General features: G+C 38.1%; 1 protein-coding gene across 1 annotated transcript; it reads right to left on the bottom strand.

Annotated features, from left to right (window-relative positions):
• Positions 1–7,346: 7,346 nt before the first annotated feature.
• grk1b (G protein-coupled receptor kinase 1 b) lies at positions 7,347–11,498 on the bottom strand. Its single transcript, XM_073479581.1, has 7 exons — positions 10,800–11,498; positions 10,147–10,274; positions 9,721–9,878; positions 8,300–8,383; positions 8,049–8,173; positions 7,759–7,960; positions 7,347–7,630 (listed from the first exon to the last, which is right to left on the bottom strand). The coding sequence occupies exons 1-7, from the start codon at positions 11,496–11,498 to the stop codon at positions 7,347–7,349; spliced, it is 1,680 nt and encodes a 559-aa protein (XP_073335682.1).
• Between the last annotated feature and the right edge of the window lie 234 nt (positions 11,499–11,732).

Genomic DNA, 11,732 nt, shown 5'->3' with positions numbered 1-11,732 from the left:
AATGTTTCAGTGTGCCCGACCCTTTCCCACCAACACCCATGCTGAGATGCTAAAGAAAACTGCTAATCAATGATTAATTCCAAATAGCCCACTTATGATTTCCCCTATTCTTCTCAACTCTATTGAACCTTTTCAAAGACTCCAAATGTTTACCCAACTTAAGTGACAACAGAGAGGTGAAGTCCAACCTTGCAACCTGCTCACTAACGTCTATAGACTTCAAGCTATTTGTCACCTTTTGACGTTAGCTTTGAACACTGTGTCAATAATATTAAACCGTTATTGATGGGATTCAGCTCAGGCTCCTCACTTCACCCCGTGTCTCAGGGATGATAAGAAAGTGCAAGGCACTAAGGGGTGAGGGTGCATCACCACATACCGACCCACAAATGGACAGATTAAATGCCCCTAAGATAAAGTTTGTTTGCCCAACAACCGATCCCAGAAGACTTGTCTTCATTAGTTTAACAAATAGTTCACTACCAGGTCTTTATCATCATGGTGATGAAGTACCACTGTGGCTTTTGGGCCACACATACAAAAACCATTTTACTTTATTTCGAATGGTTGGATCGTGAGCTGAACAATACATCCTATCGGCATCAACATCCCAATGTGCGCATGCACAATACTCACATCGCAGGATGTGCAATGTTAAGTTAAATGTGCAATTTGTAAGAATTACCAGCTCATCAAATACTTTGAGATGGCGGCGCACCAGACCTACAATCCCAAAGCCTCAGTATTTGAAGAGTTGAAAATGAGACTCAAAAATCAACTTTTTTACAAGTTAGACCTATAAATGAACTCAAACATGTAATGCTATAACCTTTTTGCCGCTTGATACAAAAGTAAATCTCACACATTTCTCATTAGCCGTGACTAATCTATAAGAGATGTCTTCCTTTATTCTGATTTTCTTGGATACATGGGAGATTGTTGTTTGTGAGCGACATGAAGGCTCTACATAAACAGCAAACCACAATCAATTTTGATCAATTTATCGAAGACAGCAGGGTCTTCTTTGGTTGTTTGATAAAGTGCACTCCTCTACAAAATCACTCCAATCATTCTGGAATGATTAATTATCTCCAAATTGCTCTATATTTATCTGAAGGAAATTTCTGTATTTCTTCATGTATAGAAAACCACAATATCCAATATTGTGCAGATCTAGTTTAATTTAAAAACAACTAAGAACCATTTGACCTAACTACTTAAAGTTAATGTCAACTTTGTGGACATTTCTTAAGAGAGTTTTTTCGTAGTTCCCTACTGGATTACACATATATATTACCATTTCACAAGAACTAAGAACAGCTTGACTTAACTGCTTATACAGCATGCAGTTACCACGGAGTGCTCAGTGAAGGTCCAACATGCATTGCATTCAACATCGGTATGTTGTGATGATAATCCTATGGCCATATAATAATGTTTGCAAGGTTTATGAGGGTGTTTCCTTTTATTGAGTCTGTTCACACCTATAATATATAATGTAAAGTACACCCTGTGTCTTTGAAATGTCCATGAAGTATATTTGAACTTAGACAACCTCAACAAACCTTTACAAGCCAACTTTAGCGATCTCTTGTACTGAATTGCACTTTGCTGCTTTTTGTCAAACCACTGTAGATTGCAGCAGACATTGCTTTACATATGTACACTATATTATTTTCCTTTGTGTTAAGAATGTATGTGTAGTTCATGATAGTTTAGACACTTAAGAGGAAAAGTGCGCACCTCAGTCAATCTTTGAATATAAAGCTCTTCATATTTCTCAGTCTGACGTAGATAAGAAAATGCAAACTCAGCTATTATATAAAGCTGAATCATCAGAAATAAATGAAAGCATAAGTGAAAATAATAATAGAAGCTCAAGCCAGTTGTTATGAATTAACAGCAGCAGTCACATTTCTTTTTCTGTTAACAGCAGATACAATTTGCTTTTCGAGGACCTTGTAATGAATACATTTAACATTATAAACAGGCTAATAGAAATGTAATACTTTTACTTACCTGGGAGAGCAAAAAGGGATGGAAAGTCACGACAGTTGTAGATCCCTGTTGAGTCACTTGCACAAGACATCCAGAGGTTCTCATAGATTGTGGAGGTTGTAATTACGCTGCCATCTGTGGTGGATTCTTTCCAATACTGATCTTCAAGTGATATGAAAATCATTATCCAGCCTGCAAAACCTAGAAAAAGCGCTACAACCTCGAGGATCTCTTTCATCTTGAAAGTAATTTGCTATTAATAATTAGCAAAACTAACAGATATTGCCTCTGTGGCGTGCTCTATTCACGACTTCTGTATCTGATATACATTTTGGGGGTGTGAGAAGTGACTCAGGATTTTTTTTCTCATGCACTCAAACCTGGACTAATTTGAACATTGATTTGTCGGCTGTAGCTACATTATAAGTCTGCTATTCCCGCCCAAAATTGATGACAGCCTGGCATGTTACCATAGAAATGTAAGTGTACAATGAGTTTTTTTTTCTCTCTCTCTTTTGATTGGCACTGGAGGTAAGAGATAATCCATGAGCTAAGAGTTTTAAAGGACTGGAGACATTTGGCACTGATTACTTTGAAGCTTCTTTAGGAGACACTTAACATGACAGTTTATTGTTTTAGTAGTGTCATTTTTAGTGCTGTAAAAGCCTCTCAGGAGCATTTTTGTCATAATTGCAAAATTTATTGTAACTATGCTGGCTGATATAAGTCAATCAGAGAATGGTTTAATGATGTGGTGAATAACATCTCATGAAGTGATGATTTTAATGTACAGTAGGGTTTAGTCTGCTTCTTTTTTTGGTCGCTCACATCATCTTGTCCTCCTGTCTGTGTGCCCTTTTGAAGAGCTGGTAGCTTGTCATTTTATGGAGGTCATTTCAAGTTTCTGTAAGCAAATACTAATGTAGAAATACTGAATAGAAGGCAGGGCAAACACTGTTGGTGGGTGATTTATTAAAGGGAAGAAAGTGTCTATTTTAGCGCTGGTTAAGCATTAACGAGTGTGCAGCGAGACAAAAGATAAAATCCTTGCTCTTTGTAGATTGATTTTTTATAGCGGCGCGTATACATTTAACACTGATGTCTGTTCTTTGGAAATGTTGTGTTGACTTAGTACAGTGCTGTCACCTAAAAGAAGTAGGCCAAAGACCAGGCTGTTAAAGCACACCCTTGTAATGAATTGTTTTTTCTCTATACATTAACATATGGAAGTGTGCAGAAATGCAACATTTAGAAGTTCTGATGTATATACAGCACAGTTTTGTTCTGTTTTACACATGTTCTGCATAAACCCGCCCAGTTCACCATGCAGATGACTTTTAAATGTAAACAGAGGCGTTTGTTTATGGCAAACTTCAAACTCACCATGTACAGTCTGTATCTTATCAAACGTGAATTCTCTTTTCACAACCAGTAATCAGAAGCACAGTTCAAAGTACTGTCATATACTTACAGTATTGAATAGACATTCAGGCTTTAACTCATAATCTTTTGTCTGTTAATATTTTATTCCCTTGCCCTTCAGTCAGCTCAAGTATTTAATTAGTTGTGTCCGCACTGACCTCCCTGCTTAAAGGAACAGTTCGCCTAAAACGAGCCTGAAGTGCTCAGCTTCATCAGCTGCTTAACCAGAGGTGGAAGAAGTACTCAGATCTTGTACTTGTAAGAGTAGCAATAACACAGTGTTGAAATACTCTGTTACAGTAAGTTAAATTTGTACACAAGTAAAAATACTTACTATGCAGAACAGCATATTTCAGAATAACGTATGTTATATTATTGTATTACAATTTTTGATGCATGAATGTGTTCATCACTCTAATGTTGAAGCTGGTAAAGTTGGTTCAACAACTTTCTGTAGTTTATCTGCTTGATAGGTTTTGAATTTTCCCCCTGGGGTAAATAAAGTTTTATTTTAATCTATAATAGTACATCATGATGTATTTGTTGGTTGTATTTTGTATTATTATATGAAAATCTGCAAAGTGAATAGAAATGAATAAAGTTGTCAGCTAGATGTAGTTAGCAAGGAAGTATAATATTTACAAGTATAATGTATTGAAGTACTTTAATAAATGCACTAGTTCCTGTTTACCATTTTACCTAACTGAAGGCAAATACATGTATTTATTGTGATTGTGGTGATTTTCAATCATTCAGTGATTCAGTTTAAACTTTGAGGTAATGTGTGACTTAATATTTTAGCAACCTATAGGATCCTGCTCTAAGAATGATTACAATTTATTTACAACTTATTCTCACAGAAGTGTTGGATGTAGAGAAAGTTTAATTCTGTCCTATTCAACAGAAAAACGTGATGTATTTTTATTATTATTAAGGTAAATTTGCTTTGATGAGTAAACTAAACTGATGTGATTGACCATGATGCTACACAACATCAGCAACAATAACTGCAGTCAGATACAAATGATATTGATCAGTAAATTAAACCATCTCTTGGTAATCCATGGATTTCTTTTATCATTTAAAATATTACGAAATTTGAACGAACCTTTGTGTAATTCTCCACTGAGCTAAATGTAGATGATGATTCATGTGTAGGTTCAGTAATGTGCTCTCACCAAAAGCTGTTTAAATAATGTAATGTTTGTTTAACTCGGAGCAGTCAGTACTTGTGTACTCTGTGTAACAGAGTTTCGGTGAAGTCACTGCTTCAATATGGTCTTATAAATCAATATGATCGATAGCAAAGACTACAGCTCTATGTGTCTTTGTCTCTCTCAAACACACACTCAGAGAAGCTGGAACAATCTTTGATTTGGATGACAGACCATTACTGGTATGGCTTTATAATTGGTGATATCTGTTGGTTGGTCCACCACTTTAGTTCAGATTCAAATATGTGAACAACTATTGGATGGATTGTCATGAAATCTTGTACAGACATTCACGGTGCCCAGATGATGAATCCGAGTGACTTTGATAATCCCCTGACTTTTCCTTTAGCGCTACCATGAGATTTACATTTATTTTTTATGCGTCTTTAAGAGCAAATATCTGCAAACTAATGACAATCCCTTCAGCCTCAGCGGAACTTAGTGTTTAGTGCTAATTAGAAAGTGTTAGCATGCTGAAAACTAATATGATGACAGTGGTAAATATTATATGGTAACACTTTTTGTTAAGATCCTTGTAAGTGCTAGTTAATATGAAATAAGGCCGTTATAAGTCCTCATATAACGCAACAACTGAGAACATGTTATACAATGCTGTTTGTGACTTTTGTTGAAATTATGAAAAAGTAAAAGGGCTGTTCTTCAGATTCATATCTTTATCTTCCAGCGGGATATAGGCAGGGATACAGTATAACTGATGCAGTAATGTAATTAAATATAATCCCACATTAAGTTTTACTGCTGAATTGCTCTTAATTTAAGGTTAAGATGAACGTAAGGTGTGCCGTGGTTTAATAATTTACCCTACTGTAACCTCAAACACTAAGGCAATTTAAACAAACAGATATGAAGGTTTCAGTTATTGTTGGATCACTATAGAAATCAGTAGTGTTACTGAGAAGCATCATAGATAAAACCACCCCATGACTTTTATATATGCTATAAAATGCGTTTGATGTATAAATTTCATATACTGTGTGCAAAAGATGTCACTGTTGTGTGCTCATTGTGCTCAACATTTTCAAATTTACAGAACACAAAGATTTTGAAGGTCTTAAGAGTAGCCTAACAAATTTAGGGGTCATAATAACATGCTTATGAAGATATTTTTATTGTCAGTTTTGCATCTGGCACCACAGTTTCTGAGTGCAACACCACTGTCAAATACAAAACACAAATCCCAGGTCTGTAACCATTTGTCAGACGTAATGAAGGTGCTAACTACAAACAAAATTCATTATGTCACAACAGTGTTATGTGATGAAAACTTGAAGTTAACATGTATGTAACAAGACAATGTACTATCAAAATGATTTTGAAGCTGTTATGTTGAGGTCAAAAAGTTACATGATAATGCGTTAAACTAAGCTTTATTTGCAGAGCATGTCATACATCATATACTAATAAAGCGCTTCAGAAACAATAAGACGATTGTAAAAAATGCGATGAGAGAGACGCTTGACATGTGTAAAATTCTTGCTGCTTTATTCCAGAGGTTTGATAAACTCTGAAGTTACACTATGATTACTTTTGTAAGTTTTTATATAGTACAGATTTAGTACTATGTGTATTTGTCTACGAGAAACTGCAAAATTTACATTTTGAAAAAGCCCTAATACCTAATTGAAAATTGGTCATTGTGGTTTCAGCATTTTGTGATTAATTTTTTTCTCCCAATACATGTAATATAACTTGAAGGTGAGTCTCAATATCCGTTTCTCAATGAGGACAGTCCCACCTCTAAACATGAAGCCATGGAAAGGGGACTCAACACATATCTTTGTGCTTTGCAAGATTTTATTGATTGCTGTACTCTTCTTTCTACAGTGTCTGCCAAAAATAATAACTTTACTATTTGTAATATAATAAATAAAGAAATAAATAGTAATAACATTCATTATATACACAACATACATTAACAATAACAACAGCCCAGGAAAAGGAAATCGACAAAATGGGACCCAAACAATGTGAAATCAGAGGCTGTTGCGCCTACGCAGACCTGTTTCCATCACAACAATTCGGATCAAGCTGTTAACGGACCGTTTTCTGAGCTGACAGAGTGCAGGACTACAGCGGGATGATGAGAGGGGGACTCTGTGTTTATAACATTGATGCTTTGGTGCTCACACACAGTCAAAGTTGAAGAACAGTATTTCCAAGATGTCGGACTTTTGATACGAAGATGCTGACCACACTATCATCACCATCTTGTTGCTGCTGCATACATACACCTTAACACAGACTCAAAAGATCCACTACATGTATATGTATATTTGTATATAATAACTTTACGTATGTTCTGTAGTTTGTGTAGCATGAGGGAGTTTACAATCGTTCATTTCGTTATGCAACCCTGTGTTGTATAATGATGGATAAATTACCTGATTCTATACAAATTGAATTGAATTGAATTAAATAGATGAGTAACATAAATAATTTGTCTGTTATTACTGAACAAAAATATTGATACAGATAAAAAATGCTACTTTTATAGGAACACTATAAATGTTATAATATAAGTACATAATAATATGGATTTAAATATGTAAATACATTAATAATATTCATTACAACAATATCAGGTTATCGTACAAATTGCACATAATACAGATTAGGAGTAACTGGCACCAAATGAGCACATACCAAATCTATTTGTTTAATTTCAATTGATTGCTTTCCTTCTGCTCTGTTTCAAAGGAGCACACATCCTCCACCTTTGGCTTCCACGTAGTTCGGGTCGAGGTCGTTGGGTAGCTTGCCGTTCTCTCCCCAGATGTTCATCTCTCCAAACACGCCTGTCTCGATCATCTCATCCTGCCAGGGGATCGGGACATTGCCAGAGGAAAAGTCATTGTAGAACTCAGTGTCCGTGTTGTCCAGGACCACGCCTTTGATTGTGCTGAAGGCGCCCACATCGTCGATGTCTTTGGCGTAGACCATCCGAGGATCGGGGACAAATGGTGGAGGAAGCATACCTTTAGATGGGACACAGAGGAGGTAAACAAATTTAATTACTGCGTATTTCAGATCCCTTTTATTTTTACTTTTCTTTCTTCGACTGATGTGTTTTTGCATGCGGATGATTTTTGTAGCCGTTGCCCACCTGCTTCCAGACGGCCCCAGTTAATATCTTTGAAGAAGGGCTGATTCTTGAGCTCCTCGCAATCATTATTTTTAAACCCAAGGCGTTTGGCTGGGTCCTTCATCATCAGGCCTTCACAAAGATCCTTGCACTCTTTGCTGAACTTTGGTGTATATGCAACTGCATCGTTGATGATCCTGCGGGCTACCTCGTCATTCTCAACCTGAGGAAAGAAAACATTTTGTTTTTGGCAACAGAGAATCGTCAAATTGAGGATATTTTTGTCCATAAAAGTTTTTCACGTTTTGTACCTTCTCTCCTCGTACTCTAAAGGGCCCTTTGGCCTCAATCATCTCAAACAGGGTGACACCCAGAGTGAAATAGTCCACCGTGTAGTCATACTCCTTCTTCTGGATCAGCTCTGGAGCCATGAAACCTATTTGCATAGACAGCATGATTTCACACACAGTAGACTGTAACATTGACCTTAATGATAGCATTTTCTCTCCACTGGGCCAGCCTTTGTTTGACTTAACCTTAAAATATTGATTTGTTCTCTTACCTGGAGTTCCAGCATATCCAGTAGTTTTGTCTTTTCCTGGTGGGAGTTCAACAGCCAGACCCAAATCTGACAGACGGACGTGTCCTGAGTGAAAAGGTTTGGTTTAGAAATATGGCTCATGAACAGATAACCATCTATTATGACCAGAAGATATTCAGTCTATGCAAACATTAATAGAACGACTGATTAATGCTTGATAAAGTCCATTTGAGTGAGTTTGTTTGGGTTTAAGCTCCTGTCTCTTTAAGACCCTCCTCCCGAAAAAGCCCAGTCTGCTCTGATTGGTCAGTTCTAACAGGCTCGAGCAGGTCCTGCCCTTCATGTATCCGCATCAGCTCTGTCTGTTTAATCACGGCTGTGTTGGGTGCAAGGCTGAGGACAGTGACTGTGTAGTTGTAACATCACAACTCAACAGAAGTCTTGACAGCTTGTTTGAAGGAACAGTTTCTGAATATGGGCTGTGTACATTTCTCTGTGGGTTGAGTATTTTGATACTTTCACAGTATGTCCACTTAAGAATACACAACTAGAATGTAATTTATTACTGAAACCTACTTTTAGCTGGCTAACGTTAGTTAGTTTTCTGATCCCTAATTATGTCACTCTATACTCTTTATAATGTTTCATAATTTTTATTATTGGTTTTTAGATTCTGTAGAGTGATAACCACACTATTTGTCCAGTGATTTCACTACTTGTATTTTTCATTCGTTTTTAGTTTTATTTAGTTTTTAGTTTTTGTTTTCAATTCAGTTTAGTTTTAGCTAGTTTTCTGAATGCGTTTGCTTTAAAAAAAATTCAATTTTAGATTAGTTTTTATTGGTTTCAGTATCGGTTTTACTTTTTTATTGTAAGATGAGGGTTATTTGTCAGGGGCAGGATTTAAGAAGTTCTGAATTAGTTAATACAAACACAACTCTTTGTGAAGGCAGTTGACTCATTCATGTTGACACCGCCGTCTCAACAAACATTTGCACCAACGCCTCCCTGTGCTTGTTGTGTAGACAAATTAGACCAAAGACTGAAACTGAAGACATATCCTGTATATTTTTATTTCACGTAAGTGAATTTTGTAAGTGCACAGTATCATTTTTATTTTTTATTTTTATTTCAGTTAACTTCACTCAATGTTTTTCTCACCTAGTTTAAGTTTTTAATTTAGTTTTAGTTAACTATAATAACTTGGTTGCTTGGTATGCGGTCTGGTGTGCGCTTTGATCCGATCCACTGAACTGAATCTGTGCCAGGGCATGTTTTTGCCAAAGCATTAGTAAAGCCAATTACCTTGTTAACCCACCAATTTTGCTTTGGGGCTAAGAGATCTAGACCGAAGGTGAATGTGTTACGACAGAGATTACGGCTTTGGAGCTGCAGCATCAGTGCATACAGATGCATGAAAAGCTGCACGGGGAATCGCTCACCTGCGTCATCCAGCAGCACGTTCTCTGGTTTCAGGTCTCTGTAGACGATCCTGTGCTGGTGCAGGTGCTCCAGCCCGCAGATGATTTGAGCTGTGTAGAAACATGCTCTCTTCTCATCGAAACCAGGATTCTTTTCATCCACATTATACATATGAAACCTGTGAAACATAGGTGCAGCATGTTATATTACTTTCTGAAATGAAATCAAGAAGAGATTAGAAGAGTCCTTAAGTTATTCTCTGACGTATAGCATGATACACCTGAGGGCCAAGTCTGTATATTAGCTTTGAGCTTTATCTACCTTAGGCTGATAGATTAGTAGAGATTAGAGTACACTGTTCCCATGTTGTTAAGTACAGAAACCAGTATGTAGCAGTGTGTTAAAGGTATAGTGCTTCTATCCATGTCAGTATTTGTATTGAGCACCTGAGATCTCCACCATTCATGATGGTCATAACTAGGCAGAGGTCAGTCTTGGTCTGGAAGGCGTAGGCCAGCGTCACAATGAAGCGACTGTGAACTTTTGCAAGGATACGCTTCTCCACAATGGCTCCCTAAACACGAACCAAACATCAGAGTTTGAGCAAAGAAGAAATGTACAACGTCAACAGTTACACACCTGCTGTCTAGCCACACACATTGACGAAGCACAGTAGGGAAAGCACAGGTGCAACTTATTCAAAATGGCTGCATTCAAGTTAGGTGTCCACTGTTTTCGGGGTCTGGTATTTTGATTGCTGGCTATCAATACATTGAGGGCCAACCATGTGCCATGATGAGGTCTAGTATAAGATCTGCAGACTGTAGGCCCGCCATGACACATGCAAAGAGACTTTGTTGATGCTATTTAGTTACGCCTGTGCTTTTTTTCCCCCAGTCTATATAACTCACTTTTGTTACTGATGCCTTGTCATGGTTTTTGTTTTAAAAAGCCATAAAAACTAAACCTCTACACTCCCTGGGTAATATTCTCCCTAAACCTGTTCTGTAGACCATGACAGTGCCAGTCCAATGAGTTCACTTTTGATAGACTATGAATGGCTGTGGGTTGGACATTAGATGTCACATCAGTGCTTTACCTCGTAGCCTTTGCGTTTCTTCAGCCTCTTCTTCTCCAGCTTCTTGTTGGCATACATTTTGCCCGTCGCCTTTGCCTGACAAGCAAACACTTCCCCAAAACCTCCCTTCCCCAAGACCCTGAAGTCCATGAACCACTCCTCATCGACAGGCTGGCTCTCCAGCCACTTGAACTGGACGTAACGCAGGAAGTACATGCTGTTCTTGAAGCCCGCTACGGCTTTCTGCTCCAGGTGTTTGTGCAGCTGCTTCTCGCTCTCTTTAAACAGGTCGCCACGGACGTTCTTATGGTCTTCCTTCACTCGAGTGACGGCCTTCTCCTCCAGAAAGCTGCAAAAATTCTTTGAAGCTGACTCATAGTATTTATTGACTATTTTTTGGGCCTTCTGAACTCTGTCTTTCTCTTGGCATATGGTGTAGTCTTCTATGTCTTTCCACAGCTGTCCAGCATTTTTGTGGGTCGCGTCAGTCTCCAGGAACTGTTGGAACAGGCGCTTGCCGATGGGCTGTTTGACACACATGCTGTCGAAGGTTGTGTCTACTGTTGTCTTCATGTGTTCACAGTCTCTGATGTGTGGGAGTTTCAGCCTGGCACGCATCTTCTTGTCACGCATGCTGGCCGCTGCAGCCCCGTCCACGCTGCCTCGGGCTGAGACATAGGCAGAGTTTGCCACCACCGTCTCCAAACCACCGATGTCCATGGCTGCACCTTAGTCTGGCACACACAAAACCAGTAATGAACTTGATGAAAGTGCTGAAAAATGCCTATTTTGCACTGAATTTCAAAGGAGACTCATATATGACCGCGGCTGAGGGCGGTGACTGCATAGTTGTGACATCACAACCCTATGGAAGCCCTGTCGGCTCATTTGAAGGCACAGTCTCTGAATATGTTTTTTTTGCTCTTGATTTCTCAGTGGATTTAGCATTTTGAT

The sequence above is a fragment of the Pagrus major genome, chromosome 13 (genome assembly GCF_040436345.1).
Source record: "Pagrus major chromosome 13, Pma_NU_1.0".
Lineage (NCBI taxonomy): Eukaryota > Metazoa > Chordata > Actinopteri > Spariformes > Sparidae > Pagrus > Pagrus major.
This window is presented reverse-complemented; position numbering and strand designations above follow the sequence as displayed.

Excerpts from the sequence above, each read along its gene's own strand:
- grk1b (XM_073479581.1), bottom strand. The coding sequence starts at position 11,498 with ATGGACATCGGTGGTTTGGAGACGGTGGTGGCAAACTCTGCCTATGTC. Across the intron at positions 10,275-10,799 it reads AGAAACGCAAAGGCTACGAG|GGAGCCATTGTGGAGAAGCG; the intron begins GTAAAGCACTGA and ends GTTCGTGTTTAG. Across the intron at positions 8,384-9,720 it reads CGTGCTGCTGGATGACGCAG|GACACGTCCGTCTGTCAGAT; the intron begins GTGAGCGATTCC and ends CTTTTCACTCAG.